General features: G+C 38.2%; 2 protein-coding genes across 3 annotated transcripts; both read right to left on the bottom strand.

Annotated features, from left to right (window-relative positions):
• Positions 1–3,153: 3,153 nt before the first annotated feature.
• On the bottom strand, positions 3,154–8,276 carry LOC112556482 (glyoxylate reductase/hydroxypyruvate reductase-like; the record flags this gene model as incomplete). The annotated part of the gene is made up of 6 exons (XM_025225521.1): positions 3,154–3,602; positions 5,764–5,840; positions 6,270–6,551; positions 6,770–7,054; positions 7,192–7,362; positions 7,991–8,276. Coding segments are annotated over 5 exons (1,083 nt in total), but the record flags the coding sequence as incomplete, so codon positions are not given.
• Positions 8,277–9,629: 1,353 nt separating this feature from the next.
• Positions 9,630–18,007, bottom strand: LOC112556481 (glyoxylate reductase/hydroxypyruvate reductase-like). 2 transcript variants are annotated; one of them, XM_025225520.1, is made up of 5 exons: positions 17,663–18,007; positions 17,046–17,216; positions 15,876–16,160; positions 15,121–15,402; positions 9,630–10,603 (listed from the first exon to the last, which is right to left on the bottom strand). In XM_025225520.1, exons 1-5 carry the CDS (start codon positions 17,859–17,861, stop codon positions 10,596–10,598), a joined length of 945 nt encoding a protein of 314 aa, XP_025081305.1. In that variant the 5' UTR covers positions 17,862–18,007; the 3' UTR covers positions 9,630–10,595. The 2 variants fall into 2 exon arrangements, with proteins under 2 accessions (XP_025081305.1, XP_025081304.1); XM_025225519.1 differs by lacking the exon at positions 9,630–10,603 and having other exon boundaries at positions 11,933–15,402.
• Between the last annotated feature and the right edge of the window lie 600 nt (positions 18,008–18,607).

Raw genomic sequence — 18,607 nt, 5'->3', positions numbered from 1 at the left:
CAGACGGTATTGACCTGATGGCAGGCAGCAACAGCGAGTTGCAGGACCTCGCGAACACACCTGCTGGACATTGTGAGTCCTTTTTTGTCTTTACTGTCGCAGTATTCTAGGAGGTGGGCTACTTTTAAGTGACCTACCCTGTTGCACAGCAAAAGCATAAGCTTTACCTCCAGGTTCAGGATATGCAAGTCCCTCATCCTTCCTGTTGTACGACTGTGGGAAGTGAACACCAATAACTGAGACGGAAAGATGGATCCAAACATTGGAAACCAAGTGCCTAGCGAAACTGTTCTGAATGTCTAACGCAAGGACCACAGCAATGAATTTGTATTCGTACTGAGCGCGGTCGTCACCCTTGTGGGTCCCCCAGGAAACCCTGATCGTAACAGTGAAATGGCTCGAGCTGGTCTAGTTCGGCCATGTCGGTCCTCCAGAGTCCTGTGGAAGGAGGGCGCCGTAGAAGTGAGTAAAGAAAGAATTGGATGGCGAAAGTCAAGGAGTGGACCGGCCGCTCCATGCAGGACCTGCTCAACATCGCGCACGACAGTCACAGGTGGCGTCACCGTCACTCTTGCCTCGGCCACGTCTAGTCAGGTCCCTCCCACTCCCACCTCCCCTCCCAACGACCGTAACCGGTTAAACACTTCCACCAGCAGGAGAGTTTAAATGGTAATCACAGCTAAAACTAATCGAAGATCGATGATAACACAATGTGGACGCGTTCCTCTGGTGTGTTTGAGACTGGCGAACCCTCGGGGTCGAACATGGACGGTTTTATTTGTGCAGTTTCCTTCGGTTCTGGAAAACTGCTGTCATCACACGGTAAATGGAGACTTTCGAAATACACCTCATTCTCTCTCTCTCTGGTGTTGACTGCTAGCAACGCTCTGATTGGTGCACTAGCATGACGTAGTGCACTATGAGCTTCACGTAGTACACTGTCCGCGGCACTCTTTGATCGTAGGTCTGAATCGCGTACTTTGTTACCGGATAATTAATTAACAGATGGGTTTTTGAGGCTGAAATTTAAAGGTTGGTTTTATATCGCCTATATGTATCGATATTTGCAAGAAATGCGGGGTAGGTCTTTGAGGGAACTCGCTCTCTTTTCTCTTTTTTTTTTTTTTTTTTTTTTTTCGAAGTAGTACCCTTGGGTTTTTGTCGTGTTTCATGTCTGCTGAATACTGTTGATCTTCGCTTTTAGTTACGTTGTCCTGCCACTGATCAGGACTGTTTTCCATGACTGTGCCCCGTTGTTGTCTTCATCATCTAATAGTCTCAAACGCCATATCTGCGCCATCTCGACTCCGGTTTTCTGTTTGCTGGATTGATTCTCCCCATCCCTGCTTTTTGCTCTATGGTCCATTTTCCTTGCAGCATTTTCCAGTTACTTTAGATTGTGGATCGACGTGAGTCAACAAGCGCAGACTTGATCCTCTGAACTCTCGTCTACAATCCTGCCTACTGTTTCTTTCATTTTCTTCACTGCCACTGTGTCGATGCGACTTATATATGCAGGTTGCTCCCACCATCGCCACTACCTCTACTGTTACCACTGATATTACTACTAATGCAAATCAGAGCTGCAAGTCAAAAGACAGTCAAAGAAGAAGAGAAAGCTAAAAAGAGATATTTTGGCATGATACTGAGTTAAAGTTACTGCATCTATACTGATGGCATTCATATTTTTCTCAACTTGAGAACACACTGAACTGTTTTGAGACCATTATTATTTTAATGTCTGTACGTTTATACTTTTTTCTTTGTAAAACCCTTTGAGCTAGCCTTTGATTGTGGGGTAAAGTGCGGTACAAATTCACTTTATTATTGAATGGCACCGCACTTCGTTTCAAGGGAAGTAACCTTTAAAACACGTCTTAGCTTTAAGTTCAGCATTTACTTCCCTTATTTGGCGCTGCGGCTACGTGTTTCCCCTTTAATAAACATTCAATTTTCGCTTTAAGCAAAATTTTCTGGGTCTGGTCAGGTTAGTGGATCAAGTTAATTGATAAGCACATAGCTGAGCATACCAGATGGCAGTTTACACAGCTTCAGCTAATTGATTTTCATAATTATTTCCAATAGTATACTTTATTATTGTCATAATTATTTGTTTATTATTTTGTTTGTTTGTTTTTGGTTTTGTTTTTGCAAGCACAGGCATACAAACGCACTCGCATTCCGTAAGCCAATGCAAGTTTTGTCATACCTGATCTTTCAATTTTCCTTCATAAATTGTTCAGTCCAGTTTTCCAAAATAAATTCATAAACTAAAAAACAACTAAAATATTTTCAGTTTTCTGCAGCTTTCATGACTGGATTTACGCTGGTAAAATATTAGGCTTGTTTTAAGTTGTTTCACTCGAATAGCTGTATTTGCTTGTAATACAGATTATTGATTGAACGGGAATAATACTGTTTTAATCATTCTGTCTTGTCTGATGTTTTACAGACTAGTCTGTTCTAGACGCAATGTACTCTTTCAAAAAGGTATGTAGTACAAAAATGTCTACAAGCAGTATTTTGAGTTTTATCTAGGGAGTCCTACTCCAGTGCCATCTCCTCACATCAGAAAGACCGTGTGTGAAGGCAATTCACCCGATGGGACTTTCTAATGTTGACCAAGCGGCTGAGATCTTCGTGGCCCCTAAAAACCCCGGTCCATCGACACTAAAGCTAGTGTGAGTTCCTCCGTAAATGAAGATGCATAAAACTTTCCCACCCATTATTCAAAGCATTAAAACCTCTCCTCCAAACTCCAAAACAGGTCCTAGCAAATAAACTTGTTTCGTCTTTGCCCGCGAAGCATTTCCTGCCTTCTGAGAAAACAGGACAAATTGGTCACGTGGGGTTCAAGGCTGGCGCATTTTCCACATTCGGGCCTGTCTCAAGGGAGAGATTAACTCCTAGACCTCTCACGAAGGTAAACATAATCTGAACAGACGAACTTAAACAGCTGGAGGTCAGTGCTTAGTCATGTGTCTGGAATCGCGTTGGCCGGTTGGCTGCATGTCTTTGGACATCAAACCGGTGGAAGAGACACTTGCAGTGCTTACGGACATCTAAACAGTATGATGAAAGCTGTAAAGCTGGGCCATCGTTGTCATGCATCACATAAAAGACACGAAACCAGCATAAACTCAACCCTGACTATTTAGAATTTCACAATTTAATGCACAACTGGAAGTTTCTTAGAGTCTACTTTAATGTATCACATATTTCAACCGCACAATATCTTTTTAAACTCACGCAGCTGCAAACATTAAGCAAAGTATTGGTCCTTTTTATATATCCAAGCATGCAAAAAATCTCCAGAATTGTTTTAAACGGCATTGTACGATAGTACTCCTCAAAATTAAGAGAGAATAGTTCAGAAACGTAACTGAATGTCTTCAGCGGAGCAAATTCAGCTTGCAGTAAGACACATGAGAGCCTTAAATCGCAGTGCAGCGATCGTCGTAGTCGGCTGGAGTGGTGGTGTGGGTGGCGAAAATGCCAGTAGTGATAACAGCATTCAGTGGAGCTCAAAAATTCAGCTGGTGTGTTTTGAACTAACGGCAAGAACAGAGAGTTTCTTGGTCTTGTCTTCAACACATGCAAACCTTGAACAGAAAATTTTATTCATAAAGTAGCAGCACTGCAAATCTTTGTTGGTTTATGTTTTTTGTTTGTTTCATTGATAACAAAAAATTCTAATAATTATTACAATAACTGGTGACAATATGCACACAGGTTTTTGTAGTGCATTATTTGGGAAACATTATGGATGAGCCTACCCTGAGAAAAATGGTTAGATAAGCTGATGATGTAAAGCAGGTGGATGCTAACACAAAGATGAAGGACCAGGCAGGGGAATTAAGAACATTCTCAACTTCCTTCATAGTGGGAATTTCTATAAGGTAGAACAGGGCCTTCCTATAAATATCTCATCCAGTAACTAGCTGACGCTGGCGGAGCGGCTGGGATAAAGTTTCCAAAGCTGTGTGTGTATATGGTTGAGCGTCTGTGATGTGATGAAGAGAACGAAGATTCTTTAAGCGTGCCCTCCTAATTATCGTGGACTGCTAATTCAATGATTTTATGAGCCCTAAGGCGTCATCTAAGGCCAGACATCTGAAGTCATCCCTTCTGCCAGCGAAGAGGCCTCATCCCGCCACCATCTCCCCTATCTTGGACAAACCCTTCACCACCACGTGGCTGGGCCATAGTGGAAGAAAGAGGGGATAAAGGATTTTAATGCAAGAGGGGGAAGCAGGGAGGGAAACGATTAATTAAATAAGGAAATAGAAACTTTCATTGCAGTGTTCTGGTGCAAGAATCCAAGAATCCACACACAAGGTATCACTAAGGAATCCCTTTTTCTTTAGCATCCTTTAGAGACCCATCGTTTCTCTCTCTCACACACACACACTCGCACAAAACACACAGCTCCCCTCCCCTTTGCAGTGTTCTGATGCAAGAATTCTGTGGAAACAATCAAATTATCACTAAGAAATCCCTTTTCCTTTAGCATCCTTTACAGATCTGCCGCTATCAACATCTTATCTGACCTCAATTGGATGAATTATTGAATACAGGCAGTCCCCGGGTTACGAACATTCGTACTTACAAACGAGCTGCCGCAAGGTCTATTAAGTCTGATTCACCAACAAACGATTCCTAGTTAGGAACGTGGGAGCTACTTTGTTACGCTCATGAAAACACAATGCGGCGTCGGTAGTTCGTCGGCTCGAGCTTACCCATTCTCTTCTGGTGTGTGTGTGTGTCTTTTCAGTACCTGTAGTTGCAGAACATCACCATCATGGTTAATATTAATTGTAGGCTGGCAGTGTTGAAATGCTTTTGTGTATAAAAAGAGGTTAAATATAAAATTATGACCGACTGATGCTAAAGACGTTTGTGTTCCGACTTATATGGAAAATTGACTTAAAGATCTAACTCGTTCGTAACCCGGAGACCACCTGCATAGTTAGCTATTAAACAACCATTATGATAAATAAAGCTTGCTGTGTATATGCTATGCTCCTTTCATTAGCTGACCAACTGGAATATTTGTGCGTGCTATGTCTGTGCTGCGTATGTGTTCTGTGTTTAAATATAAATTCGATTTCAAAGACTTCTTTTAAAATAGTACCTAAACCATAAGACTGACAGAGAAAAATAACAAGCTTTTATGAACTTAAACTCAAAATAAAGTCATTGTTCTTTTTTTAAAGCGAAAAAATGTGTTAATTCACACACATATTTCTAAATGCATGCGCAGGCACACACACTCTTACACTTGGTAACAAGAGCACTTGAGTGCTTATCCATGCAACTTAATCATGCAAACAGATGTTGCCCACGGAAGATGGGGGCAAGATTCCTGTAAATCACTAAAGCTGAGTCGGTGGAGGCCTTTCAGACCCTAAATGCAAAACAACTATATCACAACGATTAAAGACCAACCTGAATGCAGTTTTTAATGAGTTTATCCCCCATCGCATCGTTTCAAACTCTAATCAAGTTCTCTTAGTTTGTTCGTGAAATAGGTGAGAGGTCAAAAGGTAAACCAGATATCATGACGTCACTATGGTGCTCAATGCATTTATGTCTGTCAAGATTATAGCTCCAGAGAGATGCAGGCGTACGTTTATTTTTCTCCAAACTATATAAAGTTTGCACAGTGGGGCAAACTCCGTTATTAAGAAAAATAGAATAAGCGGGTTGGTCTTTGATGAAAACAAAAACGGACAAACAGAAATTCAAGTAAAAATGATGTACCAGCTGGTTTTGGTGGTGTCAGCAGCATAAAAAACCTGAGCTTGAAGCTGCCTTTTTCTTTGAGCCTTGTCCGGCTTCTTTCGAGACAAGATGTTCATTCACGGGTTGTCAAGAAAGAAAATAGACATCATGAGAGGATGCTAGACATAAGTATATATTATAAGTAAGAAAAAGAGCACAATCTTGTCAGTCTTGTCAGTCTTGTCAGCAGTGCCAAACTGTCCACCACGTGCTAATACATGTACGAAGAGGGGTGTGTTTGCGGTTGTCACTGGCTACAGTTCTTCACAAGCACACCCACAGGGACACGCAGACGCGCAATAACAAACAGAAACGAGACAGAGAGACAAAAAAGTGGGAGCAAACAGGATAATCAAAGATTTAGAAATCTCATTTCACCACTGGTTCCTGTCTACAAACTCTGTTGCATGGCACTTTTTATGACTTACTAACTACTGTTTCAATCCCGTAAAGCATACATCGTAGCCTAAGAATATTCATCCTACCGCCAAGAGCATGAAGGAGGTTGTCGACTGCTGCAATGGACATGTTCTTGCGAGTGTCCCAGGTGTTGGTGCCGAGGTGGGGCGTGATGATTACCTTCCGGTTGTTCATCAGCGGATGATTCGAAGGCAGGGGCTCGGGGTCCGTGACGTCAAGGCCGGCCCGCTGGATCTTCCCTTTCGTGATGGCTACAGCCAGCGCGTCGTGGTCGACGATGACCCCGCGAGAAATGTTGATGAAGATGGCCCCATTCTTCATCTTTGCAAAGCTGTCTTTGTTGAAAACTGCAGTTAAAAAAATGTTTGTTAAAATCACCAAAGACGTTGTCACCCTAAAGATTTCTGTCCATAAAAAATAAACTTAAAAAAATGGCATTTCAAAATCGTGGCTAATTCAATAGCGAGTGACCACCGGACCACGCAATAGTGAGAGGGATAAATGAGAATCTTTTGAGTATTTATTTTTTCGTTTGTTTATTTATTCGCTTGTCTGTTTGTTTTACTTTTGATAGTCTTTGCCGTAGCAGCAACGGTGATGATGAGGATGTCGGATTTTTTCAGCAGCTCGTCAAATGCCACCAGCTGCGCTTCTACCTGTTCGGCGTAGCCGACGGAGAAGAGGTCGTGGTAGATGATCTTGCCGACGCCGAATGCTTTCAAACGTCGTGCAACACCGAAGCCGACCCTACCAAAGCCCATGATACCAATGGTGCGGCCTGACATCTCGGTTCCACACAACCACATGGGACGCCATGGCCCCCAAAGTCCCGTCGTAACAGCGTCCAGCCCTGTGTGCAACCACAGCGAAAAGTAATTTTTGTCTCCTCTTTTTACATTTTCCCTGAGTTTGAAATACAAAACAAAAAAGCACGTAAGAAAGCGACGATGTTGCCTCAGAGCTGAGCTGTAGGCACTGTTAGCTCACCTTCGATAAGACGCCTGGCGGTCACGAGGGTCAAGGCCACTGTGAACTCGGCAGCGGAATCTGAGGCAACGTCTGGTGTATTGAGTACCTGAATTCCTCTCTTGGAACACTCTGTGGTGTTGATATGCACTACGCCCACAGATACAGTGGAAACTGCCTTCAGATTTTTACCTGAGAAAGATCGCACTCTATCAGCCGTCTGGAGCCCATCTGTAGTCTATGCTCTCAATGTTAACTATACATCCATTAACCCCTGGTATAAAAACTAATCCTTTGAACTCTGACTGATCACAGTCTGCGCCTACAGACTTGGAAGAGAATAACGGGCAGATTGAAAGCTGATAAAAAGTCTATCCCAGTCAAAAAATGTTCAATCGCACTTTCCTGCTTTTAAAGTAGCCTCGCATTTGCGTATGCATGTTTATGGATATCGACAACACAATTTACTGACGTATGAATAGTTTAGTCTTTTAGAATGCTTGTAAAGTTTTGTTTTTTGTTTTTTTTTTTGTAGATAATATATATGTCGTCGGACTTCATCCTATGTTGCCATGCGACTAGGGGAGGCAATCGCTTAGATTTTTTTTTCCTTTTTTTTAGTTGCTATCGACATCTAATTACAGTTTTATGCCTCATTAATGCTTTTTAAACAGTGTTTAGTCAATCTAAGGTTGTATCTAATTATTTCATAGCCTTTTCGAGGAATATTATGCACTTTTGTATATTGAGTTCAGTTACACTTTACAACCAACAAATTTTTATTTAGTTTAGAAGAAACGGAATCAGGTATGTTTCCTACCTGCTGCATTCAAAACTTCTGTATCAATATTATCAACGACTGTACAAATTATTCCATCACAGTCTTTTACATTCTCAATCAGTTCCTTTCGAGGGCACTGTTCTTCGCTGTCCCACAATCTGATGTTCGCGCTGCTTTCAGAAGAGTGATTGCATCCAGCGCTATTTTCCGCGTAACGTACACTGTTGGCTTCGACATCGTCCCTTCCCTGTTTACAGTCTGCGGACGAAATTCCTACTGCTGACAAAACAGTCACGGATACAGCTGGATGTATTGTGAAAGCTAGTCACAAGTAAAATGAAGCGGAGCGGCTGATAAGGCATACGTGGTTTCAACGGATGCAGACGAACATTTCCGTCCTTGACACCCGCATAAATCTTCAAGGTCATTGACATCGTTCAGCGAAGGCAGAAATTTTCTACATTTTCGTAAATAGATCAGATATCTATTGGGATCGACATGCAACTTTTAAGTTTGAAATAAAAATACCTTTAAATATAAGTAATAAAAATAATGAGCTCTAGCTTCCCGTTTACACAGCTATGTTAGGAGCGTTCTGATTGGTTTATCATGCACACGCAGGTTTCAGATGTTTCCATTTCTTCCGTTGATCCTAATTGTGATTAACGCTGTAAAAAAAGTGCTTCATTAATTAATTTCGTGGCTGCTTTTAACAGTTATGATGATGATGGTTGTGGTTGTGGCGATGGAAGAAATGCATTTTTAACAAAAAGATCACGAAGATCTATTTGAATTGAATATCATCTTTATTGGATTTACGAGAGCTGCAGCGATCAGTTATAATTACAAAGAAAGCAAAGACAATAATTTACTAACGCGAGAAACTAAATGCATGAAAATAGAATTTTGGTAGCAGGGAAATGGCCTTAGAGGGTAGGAATCTTTAACACTGCTTCAATCATTGATGACAAGTATTTCGTGAGGTTGACAAATACGTCAATGCGTGTTAATTACAATTAAGCTCTAGCAAACCAATTTGTTATCATGACAAACACATTAGTTAATAAAATATGTCCTTATGGTGAACAGTTTTCATATTCAAATGTTTGTTCAGTCCCATCGTTTTCGTTCTTAAGGATTTTCTACTATTGGATGTAACAAAAAGTACATGACATTAGCATGAAAGTCACTGTACAATATAACGTGACATCAATATTTTCATTGTTGTATTCTGGTCTTGATACCTCATAAAAGTTCTTTCAAGAGGAAAGGTCTGGCCTCCAAATCGTTGACAATTTAATCTATGTCATCTCTTTTGTACGTAAGCAGTTTAATTGGCAGTAAAAAGGCAAGGAAGAAGCTTAGTAAATCGAATACAGACGCAAAAAAAAAAAAAAAGGCGAGAGAAGAGACTATATAGGCTAAAAGCAGTGACACTGCGTAGGTTTGTCAAACAATACTTTTGCCGTAGCTAAATAAGAGAAGTGAGTGATTCGTAGCAGTCCATAATTTTCTGGAAGGGAGTCATGATGCTCATTAGCTATTGAGAGAAATTTAACTGCTGAAAGATTACTGCTTACACGTCTTCTCATAGTAAGGTATCGTGTGTGTGTGTAATGGTCCGCTTTCAAAACTCACTTGATTCTTTGACAGTTTAAAACGGGACACTATACGCAAAGATATTTGATTATGGTCTTTACCACATGCAAGATGACAATAATACGCATGTGCCGTATAGCGACAAAAATAACTGATTTGTTATTGACTGGTGGGAGAACCATTATAAATAATCGTTTTTGAAGCAACCCCTTTCCCCTCCGCTCTCCTGTCCAGCTGGAACCAATGCATCATTCCAAGTCACACTGAACAACGAGTGCGTCCTTTGTCAATAAGGATATACTAAACCGCAGTGAATGTTTTCAGAGAGATATCTTCTGGACAGGGACTGATGCTGGGTCTCGAGAAGAGGATGAAGTCGACATCCCCGAAAATACCTTGAAGTTGCCATATTGTCAGTGGTGACTTATTTTCTTTCAATCGCTCTTATCCACAGCGTCAAAACGATGTTTCAAACTCTTAAACTAATAAGGTGTTCTCCGAGTTTGTTTTTTTTTTTTTTTTTTAAAGTCTGTGAACGTATCAGAAAACGAAGAATTATGGGTTCTGCTATTATCAATTGTTTTATCTCTCATTATGTCTCTGTGGGATGGGTGGTCTATAAATTTTTTACACAAATACGAATCAGAAGCTATTGGCTCTATTTAAAGTTTATTTTCTATCTTGTATCGTTTTCTTTTCTCGATTAAGATGAGGTCACAGGCTTCGTCGACCGTCTCTTATTTCCCGTGCCCAAATAACTGTTTCAGTCATCAACCCTGTTTGAAACTCACGGCTAAAGATGTCAGCGAAAACTCCACATTGTAAAAGTAAAGTGCTTCTTGCGGGAAAATGATGAAAAGGTTATCTTGAAAAGTCAAGCGGCTCCAAAGGCTGATGATTCTACACTTGTAGTCATCGAACACGACAGTGACCACCTCCTCAAAAAATAGTACGAAAGGACGATTGTACCAGGGTCAAGCTGGTGCTGAAAGGCATTTGAGGCGAAGAGCTCCATATTTCACCATGCCACGTCACCCCACAGAGGTTAAAAACCTACCAATCAATTTGAATTTACAGCATTAACAATTGCACACACAGAGAGACAGAGAGAGTGAGAGTTGAAATATACAAACTATTACATTTAATGAGGAAAGTGCCCAAAGTTAAAACACAAATGCATCGTCCCTCAATCACTGCTCTAAGCCATCATGTCACTCACTCAGCACTCTATACCATCACAACACCAACCAGTCCACTCTATCCCACCGTCACTTAATGTAAAATCTTGCTTGCAAATACATCAACTTTGCAGAAAACTACAATTACTTAGATCTCAGGTCATGTCGTTTTGGGTACTTAATATTAGAAATGTTTTATGTTACGATCAAAAGCTGAAGAAATAAAGAAAAGAGTAGAGTGCTTGAGTTTACACATTCTTGCATGTGATGATCCCAGCTTCTGTGGAGTTCTCTCCCCAAACTCTGGACCACAGCCTGGAGTCTACAACACTGCTTTCATTCCTCCTATGCCTGTCAGTGTTGGTGAGGTCATCACAATAACCCAACGCCCCCCCCCATACCTCTTTACTAGTCATTTTGTGCTAATTTTAAATTTAGAAGAAATGCTGTTCATCATGCAATACAGTCAAAAACTTAACTGCAACACTTTTTTCCCAGGTTCTAGTCTTTCAAATGTAAAATTTGATGGTTTGTGATTCACTGAAAGTGCTACCTACACCACATCTTTTTTCTTTGTATTCTTTCCATTTCCAAACATAGGGCCTTTGAAAAATTGGTGCCTGTACTAATGCCCAGCCCAATCTGAATGCTACATATGCCTAAGTATCAAACACTTTACATTGTTTACAAATATGGATAGATGTTCGTGAAATATTTCTATTTCATATACGAAATTAACATCTTAGGTGCACCTGTTTTGGGGAATATCTGGTTGCAAAGAACATGCTTTGGACACATTATCATTATATGGAAAAAAAAGCTAAATCATTCTGTTACGCCTCCACCTATGACTATTATTTAAATGATCATTAATATCTTTTTTTTAAACAGCAAGTTTATGTTACAAACTGATAACAAGCAATGCATGCATGTATACTTACTTAACTACAACTACATTTCTGAAAAATTAAGATTTTTTTAAACACACAAACATTTCCAAATCAAATCAGAGAAGAAAACAAATTGACATCAAAAGCTCAGATGAGGTGTAGTTGCTGGAAAGAACGGTGATGTCAGACAGGCTGTGCAGTCTTTGTATGTACAACATCCATCAACTAAAACAACTGTACCACAGATTTTAGAATGTCAACAAATAACAAGCAAAAGGTCTACATAAAACAAGCAAATGGAAAAAAAAACCACCTAACTTTTTCACAATTTTATTTTACCATTTTCACTTTCAGTAATGTTACAGCATGCAATCCCTTCTTTTGAATTCAGCTTCTTCTGAGGGTTATGTATGGTTATAAACAAAGAAGTCATGCAAGTAGGTCTAAACAGAGAAGCAAAGTTTATTTAATAATTAGTGCTGCACAAATTTAAGATGGCATCAACAAATCATCCAAGATTTGCCTAAAGAAAGAACAGAAAAAGGAAAGCATTAATAGATTAAAAACTGGAATTACACAATAGTTTGCATCAAGCACATCACGCACAAGGAAGAAAATAAATAGGATTAAGAAAAGCTAACTATAATTTTCATTCATAATTCAAAGCAAAATAGTAATAAAGCTGTGTTTTGGTTAAGAATTGCATTTTTTCCACAAAACTCATTCATTTTCATTGGTGTAAAGTTATTGCTACCAGCAGGTGAACAAGAAAATGCAGAAAAACAAGTAATTTATAAAATGATAGTCAGAAACATGTGTCAAGCACATCTGGAATCTACTGCAAACAAACACTGGCAGGCACACGTTAAAACATGATTGCACACAACATGCACCTAGCAAGTGACATAATCTCATCTGCCTCCTATCCTAGACAACCTCCATGGAGCCATGTTATTTAAGATATTATAAGAAACTTGTTTGTTCACAATGAAAGACATAGTTTTGATCTTGCATGTGGCAGCTGTTGACAGTAAGATGATGGGTACCATCAAACACAAATATGCAAGGCACAAAGGAAATTCACGTGAAGGAAAGCTTTTTAGGGAGACCTTTAATGTGCAAGGCCATCATATATCATCACATCATGCACCATCACAATCACTAAAATCACATGAAAATTATGTGCAAAAGTATAAGAAAGAGGTTTAAAAATATCCAGATCTAAATAATATAAATATAAACATATATGAAAGTTTTTAAAAAATCAACAGGCATACAAAGTGTATATGATTGTTCAGACTAAATAACAGTTTATGCAAATACTTTCTCTATAGAGCTGATAAAAATTTCTTTCCAGAGAAAATAAATCTAAAACCTGAGTAAAATGAAAGTTGTTAAAATATAATACTTCCTTAAATCTAGTTACAACAAAACGCTAGACTATTTGTTTTTTTAAGTTTTACTGCTTCAGTATGTCAATGAAAGGAAAATTTACTAAAATGATTTTACCCTTCTGTAAAACACTTTTGTCTTCAATTTTCTCAAGCAACCTCTCCTATTTTATGTCCCCAGCTACTGAAAATAGTACTTTGTTGTGTAAGACCTTAAATACTATCAACAAAGACCAAGCAATTAGATGCTTCTTACCTTCTATACTCTAACAGAGTCCTTCTTTTCCACTTCATACATTAAAATCTAACTCAGACTTTTTCTTTGCATACAAGATACATTTTCTGAGCATATTTTCCTGATTTTGGCATCTTATTGGCTGAGGAAGTAACCCCACTGTTCAGCATATATTATTGTAAGCAATGCCTTTTTCACTGCATGATTGGCAGAGCGCTAACAGAGCCTATTACTACAGCTAAAGAAAAGCACTTTGCTAAGCAAAAATTTTCAAAAACTATATACAAACAAATAAAACTCAAGGAGATTCTCAATATGAAGCAAAAAAAAAAATAAAAATTAAAGGTTTGAGATTTCAAGCCGGGTATAATAGCTTGTAAAAGAGACATCTCAGCATAATGTAATGAGAATAAACAGATGCAGATTTATTTCCTTTCATTAAAAGTGCACTAAATATCTTTTAAAATTATCTTCATTTTCAGAAGCTTCCAGCTGAAAAAATATTTCTAAAAACAGTGGAGACTACAAGATTTGTCTTTCTAGAAAAAAAACAGGGATTGTTATGATGCTTTAGTCTGATACTTCACAAAGTAAAAACTGTCTCCAGCCCTGACATTCAGTAATTTAGTGCTGGAAATCCAGACTAGTATAGGAAATGAGTACTAAGATTTAACTTGTTTACACAAAGTAATATCTTTTGGGAAAACAGTAAGTTAAAAAAACAAGTTTTGATTTTCATGATTCTTATTCACCTTTTTCTTTCATCATGTCGACTAACAACCAGTTTTCTTGTTGTTTTCTAGTATTAGTACTATATAATAATGCATTAATTTATTTAACCACTTAGGAAAAAAAGGGGAATTCATTTCAGCATAAACAAAACTTAATGCCCCAACTAGACCTGATTTCACCATTTTTAAATATGTAAATATAAGTATAAGTAATAACTACCTGCATTTTAAAATTATTTACCAAACCTAATCATTTTCAAAAGCAAAAGAAAAAATAAGCACAAAAATTTAGTGCATCAAAAAATATAAGCAGAACCTGAAAGGGTTTGATAGCAGAAGTCTTTTGAAATATTCGGACCTGTATAATAAAACACCAAATAAAATTCCCTAACGCGGTTTGTGATCAGGCTTGTGTTTCCTGCACACAGCATCTAAAAGCCTAGTCATAAGCAAACGCAAAACCTGTTACCTCATCCTTTTGTTAAAAAAAAAAGTCACTCAAACCTGAACACTATTTCACACAATTAGACTAATGACCAAAATCACAGAAGGGAATGCAAAGTTATAACAGAACTGGAAGTATTCTTTGTTTAAATTCCCGAGGAAAAAATACATATTTAATTTCTTTACATAAAGTTTTAAAATTCTAATTCCTAACCAGATCTCTAGCTATGTGTTTAGACCATAGCTTTTAACAACTCGAGAAATAAAAAAAAGGGGAGAAATACTTACATCAGAGCTATTTCTCAGCACCCAAAGTAAAACCCAACAGTAACCAAAGCTAAAAATTATTCATATTTAGGGGGGAACGCTAATATTTTCTCTTTTCGAACATTGTTATTTCTGTTAACCCATACACTATCAAACAATAATCATCTTGTTCATAAAATACTTACCACACCCTGTTACAAAATAGAACATTGTAGATTTTCATTAAAAATAAAATGCTTTGTTAATGTTATCCATAATGTGAAGCTGGAATAGGATAACGAGACAGTAAGCCATGATTTACCTACCTTCTTTTCCTATAACCTTAAGGAAAATGTTAGCACAGAAACTAGGAACACAACGTAACTGATGCAAGACAACTCAACGACAATCATATTTTCCAGCATAGGAATATTCATTGGGGAGGTCATCCCTACCACACAAAGCCGCGGAGAGGTTATTGGCTGCATTGACGGCCATGTTGATGCGAGTGGTCCAGGTGTTTGTTGCTATGTGTGGTGTGATGATAACTTTCCTGTTGTTCATCAGAGGGTGATCCTTTGGCAGAGGTTCTGGATCAGTCACATCCAGACCAACTCTCTTGGGTCTTCCTTTCTGAACAGCCTCAGCTAAAGCATCGTGATCAACAACGATCCCCCGTGATGTGTTAATGAAAATAGATCCCTCCTTCATCTTGGCAAATGTTTCTTTGTTGAAGACTGCATAAAACACAGCAATAAAAGTGATACTTCAATGCACTAATTTTGATAGACTATTTTAACTAACCTTATAAGATCTGCATTCAACACTGTCAAAAACCAAAAATAAACATCAGATGTAATTCCAGAATAGGGTCACATGCTTGCATATAAAGAATTCTGAATACTAAAAAAAAAATTAAATAAATATTAATTTTTTGCAGTATGAATTCTACTTTCTTCCTTCAATCCATCTTCAATGATAAAGATTATGTTAATCTTCACTAATCTTCAAGATTCTCAGCTATAATTGTGATTTTAAAGTGAGATTAGATGCTTTTTAAAAGGATTTGACAACTACCACATAATCACCACATCAAAAATGTTTGCATCAAATTATATGCTATTTCTACTGCTACTCAGCAAAAGCAGATGGAAATTTGCATGAAACTGTGAACAATAATATTAGTGAAAAGGCAACAAAACTTAAATACTTTTAGTGGTCTTGGGTGTTGCAGCACAGCATACAATTAATATGTCTGACTGTGTCACCAGCTCATCAAATGTCACCAGCTTTGCATCCACCTGGTCAGCATAGCCTGCACGGTACAAGTCATGGTAGATGAGTTTGGTCACATTAAATGGCTTCAATCGCCTAGCAACTCCAAACCCAACTCGTCCAAAGCCCATGATGCCAATGGTGCGATCAACCATCTCAATTCCACAAATCCACATAGGCCGCCAAAGGCCCCACTCTCCTTTGAGGACAGCATCCATTCCTGTGTTTAAAAAAAAGTCACTAAAATTCATATGAATTATGAAACTACCACCATATTTCCTCTACTTTTAAAAAAAAAAGTGGAACAGTATTTTACTTATCAAGTGTTTCAGTTTTTCACTTTGATATAAAACATAATAAAAAGAAGACCCAAAAGTTTCAGTTATTTCATCAGAAATATAAAAGTATACAGCAAAACTTATATATGTATATCAAAGGTACTATGAAATACTTAAAAAAAATAACTGCAATGAACTTACAATTAGAAAAAGATACTGTGAAAAGCAAATCTAATCATCTGTCTTATTCAAAAGAAACTAGAGATTTTCTAAAACTATCAGTTTCACTTGACAAAACCAAAGCCAAATCATAAAAATTTGCCACAAATTTGTGAAAGTACATAAAATGATTTGGAATCAGGAGTATGAAAACAGAGTGTAGACTGAGAGTTTTATCAAGGGAAATATTTCTAATACAGTTTCATAAGAATAAAAACAGGGCTTTCATTATTAATACAGTTTCCTTACATCAAAACATTAAAATCACAATTATGTTAATATATGTATATTGCTAGTGTTTCTGTAAGTATTCAACAAAATTCTTAATAAATTTATCTTGTGAGTGGTGGGGGTCTGAAAAAGAAATTTTACCAGGAAGTCTCAAAGCACTTTGCATATTATGAACTGGAAACACTGCAGATAATATGCGTTTGTTATAATAAATGCATGTTAGGTAAAATGTGTGTACACACAAAATTCTAAGTTTCTTTGAAAGGATTTTATGTTAATATTAAGAGGAAGTGCTTATTCTTTCAGACTGTTATTTTTTCCAGTCTGCCCCTTTAGAGAGCAAGTAAGCAAAAAGCAGTTGTATGAATTTAAATGACCTTCTAGAAGACGTCTGGTAGTTACAAGTGTCAAGGCCACTGTGAATTCTGCTGCAGAGTCAGAAGCAACGTCAGGTGTGCTGGTCACCTGAATTCCCCGCTTTCCACACTCTGTGGTACTGATGTGAAGAATACCCACAGACATTGTAGAAATTACTTTAAGTTTCTTGCCTGAAAAATAAAAGAAAAGTTACCTTGTCAACCAAGGAAATAAAAACAAATACTATATGGAGAATGCATCCAAGTAAATGATAACTTTCTTAAAGAAATTATTCATTTTCCACTGAAACATTTGGTACAGGCTGAATTAAAGATACCAATCAAAACTTTTAGTCTGGTCAAGGACCATATACTGTTTCTATAGTCCTAGGTTGGATCACTCATTCAACACTTATATCCTTTATAAGTAACTCTACAAATGGTCTTCAATTTAAAATTCATGTTTGTGACACTATGATCTATGTAATGTAATGACTAAGCACAAGAAATTACCAGTGGAGGATGAGGTGACAAGATGCTATTTGTCAAATACATCCTATAGTATCGACAGTCATACACAAATAGCGTTATCATTGAAACCAAACTTTATCATTGTAGTGGACAATAATATTTCATACCTGCTGCATTTAAAACCTCTGCGTCGATTTGATCGTTGATTGTGCAAAGAATTCCATCACAACCCGCAACATTCTTCAACAGTTCCGATCTTGGACAGGCATCTTCGCTGTCCCAGATTTTTACATTTGTCTTTTCTTGTAGGATTTTCAGTCCTTCCGGCGCTATTTTTCGTGTAACGAACACAGTAGGTTTCGCCATGTTCTCTTGCCTGCTGACAGTCCTATAGACAATTATGCTTTCCTCCCGTGCCTGCTAAAACTGCAATATGCTCTGCTACGTAGGAGAAAGATTGTTTTATCAAGAGACGTATCCGACCTCCGGCAACCTCGTCAAGCGTCCTTGACCTTAGCCGAGGCTTGTACAGAGCTATACATGTTGCCGGGCCCCGTGACCCGACATACACAGGGTGTGCCATGCACTCGGGGTGTGGAAACAGACAAATGCAATACTACAGATCCATTGCGTTTGATTTTAATCAGACATTTTTTTCGAGGCTTGTTTTTACAACCTAGGATGACTAATGACCATTATGTATTTAACCTCTACTTTATATTTGCCCTCTGCGTGTGCGTGTGAGACTGCTGTACTCCAGCTCCTTTCTGTCTCAACATATTCTTCTCTATCATTATAATAGTTAATCTACTGTTAGAAAGGTATATAAGGATACGTGATTCTTTTACAGTCTTCGATCTGATTTAGTGTCCTTAATATATGCAATGAACGAGCGTGCTTTTAATATTGAGATCAGTGATCAATTGAAATGTTTCCCTCGCGCTGTAGATGGCAATTTCAAGGGACGCGACTTGTCTGCACTTCGGCAATCTTACCAAGCCTGGATTACTTCCCCTAAACTATACAGCGCCTGGCAATTTAGTATTCACCGGTAACTGAGCAACAACACCAAAGTCGATATATATAAGACATAGTATATTACAGACGAAATG

This window comes from Pomacea canaliculata, linkage group LG2 (assembly GCF_003073045.1).
Source record: "Pomacea canaliculata isolate SZHN2017 linkage group LG2, ASM307304v1, whole genome shotgun sequence".
Lineage (NCBI taxonomy): Eukaryota > Metazoa > Mollusca > Gastropoda > Architaenioglossa > Ampullariidae > Pomacea > Pomacea canaliculata.
Note: the sequence above shows the minus strand (reverse complement) of the source record. Positions and strands in the feature narration are given on the sequence as shown.

Excerpts from the sequence above, each read along its gene's own strand:
- LOC112556481 (XM_025225519.1), bottom strand. The coding sequence starts at position 17,861 with ATGGCGAAACCTACTGTGTTCGTTACACGAAAAATAGCGCCGGAAGGA. Across the intron at positions 17,217-17,662 it reads AGAGGTTTTAAATGCAGCAG|GCAAGAAACTTAAAGTAATT; the intron begins GTATGAAATATT and ends TTTATTTTTCAG. Across the intron at positions 16,161-17,045 it reads TACCAGACGTCTTCTAGAAG|GAATGGATGCTGTCCTCAAA; the intron begins GTCATTTAAATT and ends TTTTAAACACAG.